The 15,283-nt window shown below is 38.7% G+C and overlaps 1 protein-coding gene across 1 annotated transcript in view; it reads right to left on the bottom strand.

Annotated features, from left to right (window-relative positions):
• Positions 1 to 8,489, bottom strand: part of lrrc52 (leucine rich repeat containing 52) — a 41,699-nt gene extending 33,210 nt beyond the window's left edge. The window contains exon 1 of the mRNA XM_039693528.2: positions 7,449 to 8,489. Within this exon, the coding sequence (XP_039549462.2) occupies positions 7,449 to 8,097 (649 nt within the window). The 5' untranslated portion in view covers positions 8,098 to 8,489. The remainder of the gene's footprint in view (positions 1 to 7,448) is intronic.
• Positions 8,490 to 15,283: the final 6,794 nt, after the last annotated feature.

Genomic DNA, 15,283 nt, shown 5'->3' with positions numbered 1-15,283 from the left:
GAGAGCTGGCAGCTCTGAATTTCGCTAGGTTGATCAACATCAGCGAATGCTGTCTGTCAAATTAATTCAAACTAACAATAAAAGTGTAATATGAACAAAACGAATACCGTAAACTTAAAATAATAGCCTGCAGGCTTTTATTTTCCCATATCGTCGAAATGCAACAGCTTGTTTTTGAGACAGGCGTCTATGAGTCGGTCTTCATCATTTAGTGTTGAGATGTTGTTCATTTAGTCTCTGATCTCTAAAAATCTCCAAATGCTCCACGTGAAACTGCGGTCTTCCGACCTTTTACTATCGTGTCAAATGATTTGAATAATATGCGGAGAAAGAGAGCAAAACACCGCTCGTTTGTGTTGTTTGAAGACGTGAGTGCGTGCGGCAGCGGCACAACACATTTTCTGGAGGTATACTGCCCCCATCTGTTATGGAATATGGAATATTTTTTGATTTTTAGTTCCAGATGGCACCTTTAAAGCTACACTGTGTAACTCTTTTAGTTTATTCTTAGCTAAAAACACCTCGTTCTTTCAAAAAATATATGTGCTCATTAATGTATATTTACTTCGTTGAAGTAATAAAGTATTCGCGTGAGTGTATAATATGCCATTGAAAATACATACGGGTAAGGGGTTCTAATGTCGGTCGCAATGTTGCCCCTCCATCTTGAAAGTACATTAACCAAAGAGGGACATACCCGTTAATTCAAGCTTCGCCTTTCGCGTTTACGTTTGAGTTAACACTCGTGGACGAGGTCGTACTGGAAGCCATGTTAATCTTGGACTACATTGGCCACCGTAGGAGTTAAAACGAAATCAGAATTGAGAGGAACAGAAACTAATATTCACTGGATGGTCATATACCTTTTCACCACTAGATGGGGGTAAAAAAATAAAAATAAAAATCACACAGTGTAGCTTTAAGTTAGTAGCGTCATTACTTGTAGTTAACTACTCCCCAACACTGAAGATATGTCAGTTCAACGCTATATCTCACAACCAGTGGTGGAATGTAACGAAGTACAAATACTTCGTTACTTTACTTAAGTACATTTTTCACGTATCTTTACTTTACTTAAGTACAATAAATAGTGCATACTTTTAACTTTTACTTCGTTACATTTTGCAGCAATTATTATACTTTCTACTCCACTACATTTCTACAACTTCTGTTACATTTTCGTTACATTTTCTGATCAGTTTTTCCCCTGCCAAAACGTAATCTGACCGTCCGTTCGTTGCACGTTTGTCTCACCAGTGACGTTTGGTTGCCATAGATACAGTATATCAACCCGGGCGGTCACACTAAATGCGTCTCACACCACGCAGTGCGTTTATAGCGCAACTCATACGCGAAAATTTGTTTTTACGTGCATAGTAAACGCACCGTGTGTAATATATGTTTGGTTTGGTTAGGATTATGGCAAGCCAAGAGGTTCAGAATTACACCTAAATGAATCGCGTTTACTGCCAAACATACTGTAGTTATTAACATGTAGTAAGGATAAGCATGATATTGCCTAATTGCAAGCTTGTTTCAGAAATGGTGACATTTTTTTCCATCATTATTGAACATCATTATTGGAGTATTAGGTTGAATGAGTTAGAATTAAATGTTTTATTAATCATTAGAAAATAGACATTAATATAATAAATTGTTATGCAAGTACTTTTACTTTTAATACTTAAAGTACATTTAAAATAAAGTACTTTTTACTTTTTACTTAAGTATGGTTGTCATTGTGTTACTTCTACTTTTACTAAAGTAAATATTTATCTGGGTATTTGTACTTTTACTTAAGTACTGAGATTCAGTACTTCCTCCACCACTGCTCACAACCAATTCGTACGAATTCGTATACGAGTGATAGTGTCTAATTCATACAACCTCACTCGTACGAATTCGTACGATTTGTCTAAACCCACGTGATGGGTAGGTTTAGGGGCGGGGTCAGGGGTAGGTCATTCATACGAATTGGCCAATTCGTAAAATATGTACGATTTAGAAAAAAATAGTACTAATTCGTACGAATGACGTAAAATTCGTACGAATTCCCGTGAGATCAGGTTGGTCAGTTTGTGTAAAAGTGTGCACTTCCCCTGCGTTAATCATTTACATTTATTCATTTAGCTGATGCTTTTATCCAAAGCGACTGACAGTTGCTATATACGTCAGAGGTCGCACACCTCTGGAGCAACTAGGGGTTAAGTGTCTTGCTCAGGGACACATTGGTGTCTCACAGTGGATTCAAACCCAGGTCTCTCACACCAAAGGCATGTGTTTTACCCACTGTGCCATCAATCACACCTAGATCTACCTATTTATTAGCCATTTTGCGGACTTTTTGTTGAAACTTCCGCATCTTTGTGTAACTGCCCATAGACAGTCAGACCGACAGAGGGGCGGCGTCAAAATCAAAAGTGCATATTGGATGCTATGGTTTATGGCAAAGGGGAACGCCACAGTCCTGTTGTCTTTTAAATGCATTTATACTGGGCATACAGACACGTTTTATTAAAAAGCCCATCTTGCCAGCGGGGAATTACTCCTTTAAATGTGCGGATCACTGAGTCATGAGTCTAGATCTGTCTCAAAAGAACGATTTATTCACAAATCAGACATCCCTTCTCTCAAGTCAAGTTCAATATCTTCTGAAGACTTGGGCTTTGCTGAAAGCTTAAAATGCTGCCTTCCTTTCCTTGGTGTTCAACCACGTTCAACAGTCACGTTAACCGTTTTGTTTTGGAATGCAGAAATATGAAATGTGAAATATGAAATATTTCACATTGAAATATTTAGCACAGAATTTAGCACAGAAGTCATATGGATTACTCTTATACTTTTATGATAATTTAGTGGTCCTGTTTAGGCTTGAAAGTTTGTGTCCCACAAGTAAAAGTCATGAAAGTTTGGAAGGACATGAAGGTAAATGTTTATTTTTGGGGGGTGGACTATCCCTTTAATATGCTCACACACAGGCATTCTCGTTTGAAGCTGGTGGTATTTGGTGATTAAGGGAAAGGCATCAGCGCTCTTGTAAGCTGGTGCAGTCAGAGCACTCGGACAGAATTATATAATGGGACAAGAATTCTCATATCCACTTTAAAAAAAGACGTAATTAGCCATCTGCTCTCAGTGGACAGACGCAGCAACACCAAAACGTCAGAGAGTCTAATCAGGAGAGAGACAATGAGCACATCTTTGAATAGACCGAGCGAAATGAGGATTTGGCATTCTTGAGGTTTTGCTCCCCGATAACAGAGAGGCCAGGGCTTATGTTCAATCTCAACGTCTGGAAAAGCGCAATTTTCTCTATTAAGTTCTGAGACGGCATTGGCTTATTTCTAGACAGATGGATTGGGAAGATTGTGTGCATTGTTATTCTTTCTATACTTTCCATGTTCCATCTTTAACAGCTTCATTATGGTTTAACAGCTGATAACAAGAACCAATAAAATAAAATAAAAAGAAGAAGAAGGCTTTGTTCAGACAGCCCAGGCTCAAAATCATATTTTATTTTAGCATTTGCAAAATCAGATCCATAATTGGTGTCTGAAAAAACACACAAATCCAATTTAAAGGTGCATTATGCAATATTTCATGTAAAAAATAGACATTTTTCTAACCCATGCTTGCTTAAACAATTGCCTGATGTGCTGAATCAGCGCTTCTCTGATCACTGCGATTGCCTCTATAATCCTGTACAGTAAAATAAATAAGAGGGATTCGGGCTCGAATTTGAGACTGAGCGTGACGTCATGCGCGTTCACGCTCGTCTGGCAGGTTTGTGTATTCGCCGCCATTCTCCGTATCAGAGAAGACAACTCGAGCGACAAAACTTTAGTCAACTTTCCACAAAAGTAGAAGATGGATTCAAAGAGACCAGCTTGTAGTTCATTCCAAACCCCAACACAAACCCGCTCCACGTAAGACAAAGAAAATACAACTTCTGTCTAGTGCCAGGCGTCGGAATAAGACGAGAGTCAACATCGGGAAGCTTTCGACAAATGGAGAGATCTCCGGTCGGCTCTAGGGTCAAACGGGATCCTATACAAAGTAATAACTTATATTGTTCATGAACGTGTTTCCATGATACAATCACATAAAGCACATAAAACAGTTCAACATGGAGATAGATGGAAACAAAAACCGACATTTTCTCCCACCCCCGTCCCCCCCCCCCTCACACACACACACACACACACACACACACACACACACATAAGTGTGTAATTTACTCAAATGCCTTTCCTTTCATACATTTTAAATGACTTGCAGATTTACAACTTTATTACCTCATGACTGTAACAAAAGATGTGTGCGGCTGATGCACCTTTGGTTCTGAACAGCTTGTGCAAACGTGCGTGTGTGATCCATGAGCGCGCACACCTCTAGTTGCAGTTTCGCTTATCGCCAGAGGGGGCGTAGTTCTGCAAAAACTCAGAGACTTACGTTTTGCACCTTTAAAGGGTAACTGATCCCCTGGTCAGAGTCTGACTCCGCCCACTGGCAATATTTAAAAAATGCTGAAAAAGTGGGCGGACCCCAGCGGAGATAGAGGGGACGAAATAGATGCTAAAACACTCTATCCTGACCGTTTTCAATACTCGCAATTCCAACTCCTGACTCGCTACAGTGGTTTTGACGAAACAAGCTGGTTTTTATACTGCCAAGGGCATAGCTCGTGCCAAGAGCGTAGTGAGCTGAAACGTGCGTACGTCACGAAGAACCGCTAACATCCAATAGGAAAATTCAACTGCAGTAGCCACCGTTCAACCTCAAGAGGGCAGCACTAAGACGTTTTTACACCATATATTGTAGAAATAAAACACTTTATACACAAATGTCAAAAACGTTACTCGAATCAATGACTGGTGTTAATAAAGATCCATTCTTACAGATCATTCACTAAAAAAAATTGGTTTAGGGTTTAGTTACTCTTTAATACAGTGTGGTTTTAATCCAATGGTTCTTATCCAGGGGCCCTCCAATAAAGCATGTAATATACTTAAAATATTTAAAATACTAAAAATAAATAAATCTATGTATTGTTAACATTCATCTGACTTTTTTTAGGAGGTATTTCAGCGTAGACCTTTGAATATTGTCTGAGAACCACTGTTTATTCTAATCACATTTGTTTGGAATGAGTCTAAACGAATCAGACGTCGTTTTTATTGTTATTTAGAACACAATACAACATTGTAGCTACAATATAATAGTTAATGAGATGATAGTGAAACAATTTTGAATACTAACGCTTCTTGGCATTTTGCTGATGCTTAAATCATTACTATGACAATCTACCAGATATTGACCTTGACTTTCAAAATGACACTTTAGAGAGCGAGTCCTAAAGACCAGATGGGAAACCCAGATCAGAGTTGTGTGCAATTTGAACAAATAATCATTGCTAAATAAAGTTGTAAATAGAAACCAAAAAGTTTTGATATCAAATATCACAAACCACATTCAGAGGTAGCCCAAAACCCATTTGTAGTGTAAATGCTATAGTCCGTCCTAAATACATTTCAGACAACAGTGAAGCTCCACCTGCTCACTTGTCAATCCACCTTTGCACTAAAACAAGGTTTTAAACTTTTCTGGCAATATGTAAAATAACATTGAAAACAAGATTCCAGCATAATATACAGTGACACACATCATGTGAAGCAAACACATCGTGATTAAATAACTATGAGCAATGAGCATTTCCCTCGAAATGTCACATTTGTGAAGAGATTAACATTTAAGTGCATTTGCCCCAAGACTAAACTGGCTTTAACAGGTTTAATTTAGTCTCTGCTCTCTAACCCATTCAGGGTGCTGGTTTATGGTACCCAAAACCCTCTAAAATGAGCAAACAACCAGCTAAGGAGCTAAGGTTACACAATGACATCTTGTTTTTCCCCACTAAGTCTACATCTTTCACGTCTTTAGGGGTAACGTTGTAACCCACGGTGCATGTTCTGCCCTCTGTTCCACAGAGATGGAGTCTTCAGATCAAATTAACAGCCAGAATAAGTTGATAACGCAAACTGGAGTGATAAGACTGATAAGGTCTCTCACTCTTGAGGACTAATGGTGGAGATAATTAGCTGGCCTTTCATTCCCTTCCCCTCTCTCCTTCACTGTAAGGTCATTTGTTGGGCACCCACACTGGACCTGAATTGAAATCACCTTAAAGAACATTGTACATTTTTTTTTATATAGTAAATAGGAGCTTTTACACTCAGCAGTGTATTTTGAAGCAAAAGGACTTGTTAATGTATTCCAGTGGTTGTAAAATAAGGTTGTTGGTCATAAGAAGTCTGGGCTGTAGATTAGTGCTCGAATAATTTGAAATGGTTGAATCTTAAATGATATTGCAAGTACGGTTACCTCCTTGCCTGTTAGTGGTGACACACTGTGCCCTTGATCGAGACACTTATCTCCAAATTACCCCGGGGAGGCTGTATAATAGTTGCACAAGGACACTTTGTATGAAAACATCAACTAAATGACTAATTAATAATTAGCACCTCCATTATGTTCAATAATGATGTCTGGAGGAAATGCGGTAACATTCATTAATGCAGCAGCGGTTAAAGACTTCAGCTTGAAGCTGAAAGAGATGTTCAAAACCTTCTCCAGTGCTTGTCTTATTAGTACTGTGTGTGACTTTGTGTTAAGTCACTTAATTATTAAACGATGAATCACTAATTTGCAATTTTCATCTACGATACACTGTAAAAACACACTGTGAAAACTGATATGATCAATAAATTACATATGTTTTTACAAACTCATCAAAAATAAGTTTTTTTTAATGCAAACGTCAGTTTAATGTAATTCAAGTTGACAGTACTTAATTTAAGGCAGCAACTTATTTTACAGTGCAATTTTCATTTAATTTAAAATTTTGTTATGGAATGGCTTGCAACTTGAAATAGAGTCACCATTGTGTTCTTTATAAATAAGGAAATTAAATATGTTTAAAGTTTTAAAAAAATGCTTCAGTAAAAAGACTGTAATTTACATTATTACATAATAATAATAGTAAAATTAAAGACAAAATGTTGATGTAGTGCAACTTAGGCCTAAAATTATTTTATTTTTTTATTTATTATTATTTTACAAAGTAAAAAGTATCACCTTGTAATTTATGTGGATGAATTCCCAGAATTCCTAACACATCTTTGCACACAATTGCTGGAGCCATTTTGATACAATATTTAGGCTACTAAACCATATGTGATTAGTTCACTTCACAGTAACAAAGATTTTAATACCGCATAGATAGATTGTTTTATATAACATTATAGCACTCAATGAAACCTACAATAACCAAAATCCTTGTAACATTGTCCGTTTTTAGGTCTGGCAACCACAGCTGCCAGTTTTTATTTTTTTTTAAACGCATATTGAACTTGTAAAGTTCCCAGTGGGGTTAAAAAAGCGCGTCTCACCTTGGAACTTGAAGCCCTCTATTTGGACCCAGAGGCACAGGTCCTCCGTGTCGCAGTCGCATCTCCAGGGGTTCCCGCTGAGTCCCAGAGAGCGCAGCGCGGGCAGCGCGATCAACGAGCTGATGTTGAGCGCCGTCAGGTTGTTGCGGCTCACGTCCAGCACCTGCAGCGCCGCGTTCTCCGCGAACGCGTCCGGCTGGATCTCCGAAAGCCCCGGGTTGTCAGTCATCCTCAACATCACCAGGCTGGCCAGCGGGCCAAACGTCCGGTCCTCGATTTGCGCCAGGCTGTTGAAAGACAGATCCAGGTAGGCGAGCTTGCGCAGGTTCCCAAAGGTGGACTCGGAGATCTCCGTCAACGAGTTGTTGCTGCAGTCCAGGTACACCAGGTCCGACAGGTAGTTGAGCTGCAGCGCCGGCAGGTCGCCGATCCGGTTATTGGAGATGATCAGCTGCCGGGTGGCCAGCGGGAGGTCCACGGGGAAGTCGCTTAACTGTTGCCCGGCACACTGGACCACCAGCTGGTCGTCGCACACGCAGCGGTCCGGGCAGCCGGCGGTCAGAGCCGGGGACGGCGCTACATCCATGACGAAGACGAAGAGAAATACCAGCCGCAGTGACTGCGCGCTCGGCTCGGGCAGAACACGCATGATCCCGCCGCCGGCTTCATCGACTGTGCGTTTGCTCGCGCATTCTTCATTGATCTGCGGGATCCGGTTCGGTCGTAACTGCTGGAACGTTTTGGTGTTACGGAGCAGACGCTGTTCTTGGGATCCTCTCGCAAGTCTCCTCAACAGCGAAGGTGACCGCGCGTGGCGCGTCTTTAGTCCTTCCAGTGGATATCACCACGAGCTAATTCGTTGCGATGTTGTGTTAGGATCCTGGGAACAGTTGGTTTTCCATTTTACGCATATCAGTGGAAAACACATGACAATCTTCAACAGACTTTTCTCACAAGTCCATAAGTTTGATTCCGTGTTGAAACGCAGTGAAGTTGCGAGACGCGCACCATCTGAGTGCTGCTTCTGTACAGCGTGTGTTGCGCTGCTTCTCTCTGCAGCTGTGAGTGAGTGAGCGAGTCAGTGTGAGAGAGAGGAAGAGAGGGAGAGTCTGACACAATGTCTGTGTCCCGCTAATTTACACAGGGAAAATACCCGGGTATAGACTAGATCTACCTCTAAAATCCCTTTCAACAAAGAGGCCAAGAGTTCAGGGAGCACACAGGTGGTTGGGCTCTTTTTTTAAATAAATAAGTAAATAAATAAGTATTTATTTACAACATTTATTTACAATTTATTTATATTATGGCCGATAAAACAATTCAGACAAGAGTCAGTAATGCATGTCTATATCAGGGTTCTTTAAATCCAGTCATGGAGAGCCACTGCCCATACAGAGATTAGGTCCAATCCTAATCAAACATTCCTGAACAAGTCAAGGTCCAAGGAACTCCAAAGTTGGATTTGATGAACCTGGCCTATATGTTCTAATTAAAGGCTTGCCTATAGATTAAAGTTAAAGATTTAATGTTTGTGCATATCATGGCAACCTTGTTGAATCTTTAAAATAAGGACACACAATCTCCATTTTTAAAGTTTGAAGAAGGTCATCATTTCTATTGTAGTCAAGTACGAACAGGACAGGACACTTAGCAATGTTGTAAACTCGTTGACCTCATATCGATATGGCCAAATCGCGATTCCAACTGTGCTATTTCTTTCTTTTATAACAGTACAATAAAGTTCAAATTGTGTAACTAACAAAATGTTGCCAATTACAGTTGTCTGTTTTTGCTCGGCCAACGCAAATCCTTCCAAACAAACTCGTAAACTCGCAAAACCGTTGCAGGTCACCCGTCACGCACAACATAGTGGTGATCTATTAACGAATCAGTGTTTGTTTTTACGAATATGTTGAATGAATAGTTAAATGACTTGATGAATAGATTAAATGTTTAATAATCATTTGCAACTTAGCAAACTAGCAGCTCCAGTAGTAATGTCATGGAAACTAGCATGTGTACACTTAAGTGAACAATTTAATAATCAATACAAAAATAATCATGTATGATATTACGCTGTACCCACATTGGACGTATGGATGATTTAGCTGAGGGCGCATCTTCTGCGATGCGGGAATTCATTCAGCACCGACCTCATAGTGCATTATGACTATTCTCTAGCCGTTGAGTGTCAGTTGTTCATACGGTATTGTGGGATTGAATGATTGCACTCAATAAAATCCACTATGATTTCGGACACATCTACAGATGGCTGTCCCCTAATATAGTGCCCTATTTAAGGATATAGGGGGCGATATTGGACACAGCCTAGGTGTGTTTGATTTGAAGCGTCAAGAGAGTGGTGTGCTTTTAAATCACTCTCCTATTTTGAGGTCATACCGGTCTGCGCAGCGCCACTTCAAGTTGAACACACCTAATACTACAATGTTTCGTTTCGAAATGAATCGGCGTTCTAGGACGAATCGTTTGAATGGTTCACTCAGAAAAAGACTACTGGTAAAACGATGTAATCTGTAGAAACAGTAAGCAACAGTAGTATAGGCCCAGTGTAGAATAGTCTAAACGGACAAAACAAGACAGTTCATTTACAAAGATCTGTTTGTGTGTGTGTCTGTCTAGGTTTTCTCAGTACCTCGGGCATGTGTGTGCAGTGACGTCATACGTCTCCATCCCTGACATAGCAGAAACAGAGGAGGGACAGAGTGTACAGCCACTGACTTTGACCATCTTGACGGTCTCTGTCTGAGAGGTGAGACAGATGGAGTGTGTGTGTGTGTGTGTGTGTGAGGGAGAGAGAGAGAGAGAGAGAGAGAGAGAGAGAGAGAGAGAGAGAGAGAGAGAGAGAGAGAGAGAGAGAGAGAGAGAGAGAGAGAGAGAGAGAGAGAGAGAGAGAGAGAGAGATGACGCAGGTCCAAAAGAAACATGATATGTGCGACTACAACATGGAGCCTGTTCTATTATTGTTGTGGGGGAATCTTTGTGTCCTCCTGCATCAACAATGAGGGCATAACATTATCGAGTGAAACGATTGTTCATTTGAAGATCGCTGTCTGTTCCTCCCAGGGCTTTGCACCAACAAGCCTACATGTGAAAACCATGATTCATTTGATTGTGTAACTTTTATTGTGGTGGAGTAACACTTGCCTTTAGCTTTTCAGGCCTCCCACAGGTAGACTCGCTGAGTAAGACTTGGGGCGCATTACTCCATGCTGGTTGTGTGGGACTGAGAAAAGTAATAACCAATTAGTTGTACAATGTGATACAATATGTGTCCAAAACTCTGCTTAAGGGTTTAAGCTTGTGCGGGTTCCACAACAGTAATTAACCATATGGTTGTCATATAGGCGGTCATCCATGATTTGGAGTGTATTTTCATTTTTACTAAGAAGCACAGCTGGGGAAAATAATGAGAGGTTTGCAAAAGACGTTTCTCAGACGTGGTTTCCACACTTGGCAAGTCATATTAGGAATCAGTTTATTCTTACTGAGACTTGTGCGATTTTATATACCACAATTGTGTCTTTATTTCCCATGATTGTGACTATATATATATATATATCTCACAGTATGTCTTTATCACATTTTAGACTATCAAAATTTGCAATGTTATATCTCACAATTAAAGCTATTTCTCATTTCTCATCTCACAGCTGCAACTTCTTGAATTAAAGTAAATTCAACTTTATTTGTTGCAGTTGTGACTATCTCAAAATGTGACTTTAGGCTATCATAATTTCTTAACATAACATAATTTCTTGTACTTCCAATCGTATACTTAAAACTTTAAATCTTACAGTAGGAATTGTATAGCCCTTAATTGTGACTTAATTTCACATAACTGTGACTTCTTGTAATTGTGACTATATCTCACAGCTGCAATTTTATATCTTAACAATTGTGACTATGTCAGTGTGACTTATATATATATATATATATATTGACTGTATTTCTCACATATGAATCTTGCTACTGTTTCCCACAACTGCACTTTTAATTGCAACTTGATTCAGTAAATTTGATGTAATCGTGAATTTATCTCACAATGTAACTCGCATATCTCACAACAACTGCAACATTATAACCATTGGAAATGTATTATCTTACAATTGGTACTTTATTTGTCATAAACATGACATTATATATTGCGATATGATTTTATATAAATCCCAATTTAGACCATTTCTCAGAATTACAACTTCATATCTCACAATTTCATTCCTCACAGTTGGAACTTTACAGCCCAAAATTTGACTTTTAATTGTGACTTTTATTTTTCTCAAGTGTGTCTTTATGTGTTATAATTGTGACTTAATATCTCACAATCATTATTGTGACTTTATTTTGTTATTGCAACTTATATCTAACAATATATATATATATATATATATATATATTTTTTTTTTATTTTTTTTTTTATTTTAAATACAAAATTCTGCCGTGAAACTCTAGATGGCGCTGGCTTTGAGCAACGAGGTCATTGGCTACTGATACAGCAGCAACCAACCAATCAGCTGTGCCCTATAGAATGATGTGATTGTAAGCTTAACTGAGTCTGCTTGCAATCTCAATAGGGCACATCCGATTGGTTGGTTGCTGCTGTATCAGTAGCCAATGAGCTCGCTGCTCAAAGTGCACTTTCAGAAACCCTCCACCTTCCCCAGCTCCACCTGCCTAGATCCGCTCATGTATTGTGCAGAAGTGTAGCAGATCTATTCCATCAAGAGCAAACATATCCACATCATCATATCCATTACCATATGCCAAACACACCAAGAGTTGTCATGGAAGAACTTACCTTACAGCATTGTCATTGTCACTAGAACAACAACATTGGCATTGTAATTGATATGATGATGTTCTAAGTGCCAAACACACAGAGTTGTCATGGCGGGACTTAGTTTTTACTCTGATTGAAAAGCTCATTACTGTTGGAATATACCATTTTAGACACCATTGGCACATAGCTTATATTGTCATAAAACCTAATCTTTAAAAGAAACACACCACTGAGAGACTCTCTCGTCTACAAGCAGACTCTCTGAGGTACACTGAGGCGCGAGGAAGCCGTATGTGAGCGCAGGGGCGTGCGGGGGAAGAAGAGCCGAGCGCCGTTCGTATAGGATGGCTTTTGGTGGATTGCTGGTGCCCTGAAAGCTAAGCTGGCATTCTGGGTAAGCGCCAAAATAAAACCGAACGATTGAGCTCATTAGTGTAACTTTCATCCCTGGACCGTCTCCAGCGTGTCAGTTTGCAGACGACGGAGTGTCAGGTGAAGTTGAGGAGCGAGACTTTGTTACTATTTAATGGGTGAGTCATCTATCAGAGGATCTGATGCATGGCACAGTCCATGGAGAAACCGTCAGATCTACACGTGCCATAAGAAAAGGTTACTGTATATTTTATTTAATAGTTATCCTTTATCTATTCATATTCACAGCAGAAGCCATGTTCTTTGCTTCATAACTTTAAATTAAAGTTTGAATGATTAAAAGGAATTCAGGTTTGTGACATTGTCGAGATCTCTAAAGGAGATTTCTTTAAAGGGAATAATCTGAGAAGCAGAAGATGTTTCCTCTGTCTCTGTTTAGATATTAAAGAGATCTTAAGGGATTTAAAATCGCTGATATATTTTGATTTTTGAGAAAGATTCAATCTGTTTTTTTAATTTTTAAAAAATCTTTTCTGTGTTTGGTTTTTGTGTGTTTCTCTGTGTCAGTATCTGTGCAAATTCACAAACAAAAATGATTTCAGTTAGAATAATGCAGCCAGCTGTCACTCTCACACTAAACTGCTAAATAAGTGCAAAGAATCAATTTAAAACACTCTAAATGTTAGACACAGACTAATCTTCCTCCAAACAGACAAAAAGTCATTTTTCAGGTTTATTTCTATATTGTCAGAATTCACAGTAGCCTACTCATAAAAGACAAACAGTACCTGGATGATCTACTTATTCCGGCGAGATACTGTAGTGTGCATCCGATGGACACTTTACTATCCCATGAGGCCACGGGAGAGGATTTATGAATGGCAATGAAGCGACACAATTGACACTGGTTGGTCACATGATAACGACAACATGTCGAATGTAGTACGTCTGATTAAATTTATGCCACACACTCATGTCTCATATAGAAAGTCGTTTTTTAGCGGTCATGGAGTAATTACTTATTCAGAATAAATATCTACTCACGAGAGTATGCGATTTCGGACAAAGCCGATGTGTTTACGGTCACTCACATGACATCGACCAATAGCAAACCACAACCATCCAATCAACTACTGGACAAAATTAAGTCCTATATTTGTTCTTTGTTGATAAACCATTTTACATCACAATAGGAACAAAAGAGAAAAGAAAATCTCAACTTTGGTTTCATGCCATCTTTAAAATGTATAGTTGCGATGATAGATGTGTACCTATACGTAGATTCCTCTTTCAACCTCTTCAGAAATGTTGGAGAAACGCCATCTTGGTAAGGTTAGTATGTTGTCTCTCAACAATGATGACACAAAATTGCACAGCTTCAGGTTGTGAAACTTGTGGTTGTGATTTAAAATTCCAGAAGAAATATGAAATTTAGTGAAATTTGAAAAAACAAACAAACAAACAAACAAAAACAAAAAAAACGACTTTGCACCTTTGCTTTTTATATGTTGGTCTAGTAACTCAATAGTAGGCCTACAGGTTTTTACTATGGTATGTCATATCACTATGGAGCTGCAGTCTATTGCATAGATATTCATCCATCCATCTACCCATCCAACTGCAACTTGCTCTTGAAGAATGTTACTCCTCGAAATTGGGTCTCTGTTGGGACCCCATGCGATCCCATTGGCTCAAAATACTTTTAATCAGCACCATTTTAGCTCCTGATAACAATATACGTAATCATGTTATGATGCTGCTTGAACTACATTACAATGACCATTAATGTATACTGTAAGTTAGCTTGGTATTATTAGCCTGGGGCCCGTTTCAATAAGGAGGTTCAACCAACTCTGAGTTAAAGCTTGAACTCAGAGTTGACTTACCCTGAGATGGGAAACTCTGAGTTTTCGGTTACAGAACAGCTGAAATGAGTTAGTTCAATCAACTCTGAGTTGACCGACTCTGAGTTAAGCGCTTGCACCACAACTATAAAAAGCCATTATCAATGGAGCACAGATATTATGAGTCACCATGGCAACAGCGCCAGACAAAAAGAGGTGTTTTTAATTACCAAGTAATCTAAATATTGTAATTTAATTAAAGGGATTACTCTTAATTCTTCTGTAATTTAAAATAAAATATGATGCAATTACATTAAATAGGCTACTACATAAACCAATTAAGTATAAAACAATAGTGGATTTAACATACATTTTTAAAAGGTATATTTTTTATGTAACCTTCTCCCACACACTTTGATCAATTCAAGAATAATTCATGCAATTGTATATTGTGAATTTGAAAGAATTAAAACTTATTGTTATTCAACCTAAAGTAGGCTACTATTACTTTGATAAAATTTTACCTAAGTTAAAGTAAAAATACCAGTCTAAAAATTCACTCAAGTAAAAAGTAGTTAATTTAAAACATGAGTAAAAGTTGCTGAGTAACTTGTGGGGGTGGGGTGGGGGACTCCCCCATGTGGGGAGAGTTGAGAAACATCTCAGAAAATATCACGGTTTATGGTATTAAACAATTATTAAATATATAAACTGCATTCTTAAATTACGGTTATTATTATCATCAGTTAAAATGACAGTTAAATAAATTAAACATTTGTTCAATAAAACATATCAACTAACTTCAATAATTGATTATGAAT

Source organism: Pimephales promelas, chromosome 13 (genome assembly GCF_988280905.1).
Source record: "Pimephales promelas chromosome 13, fPimPro1.hap1.1, whole genome shotgun sequence".
Lineage (NCBI taxonomy): Eukaryota > Metazoa > Chordata > Actinopteri > Cypriniformes > Leuciscidae > Pimephales > Pimephales promelas.
The sequence above is the reverse complement of the archived record's forward strand: the minus strand, read 5'-3'. Positions and strand labels throughout refer to the sequence as shown.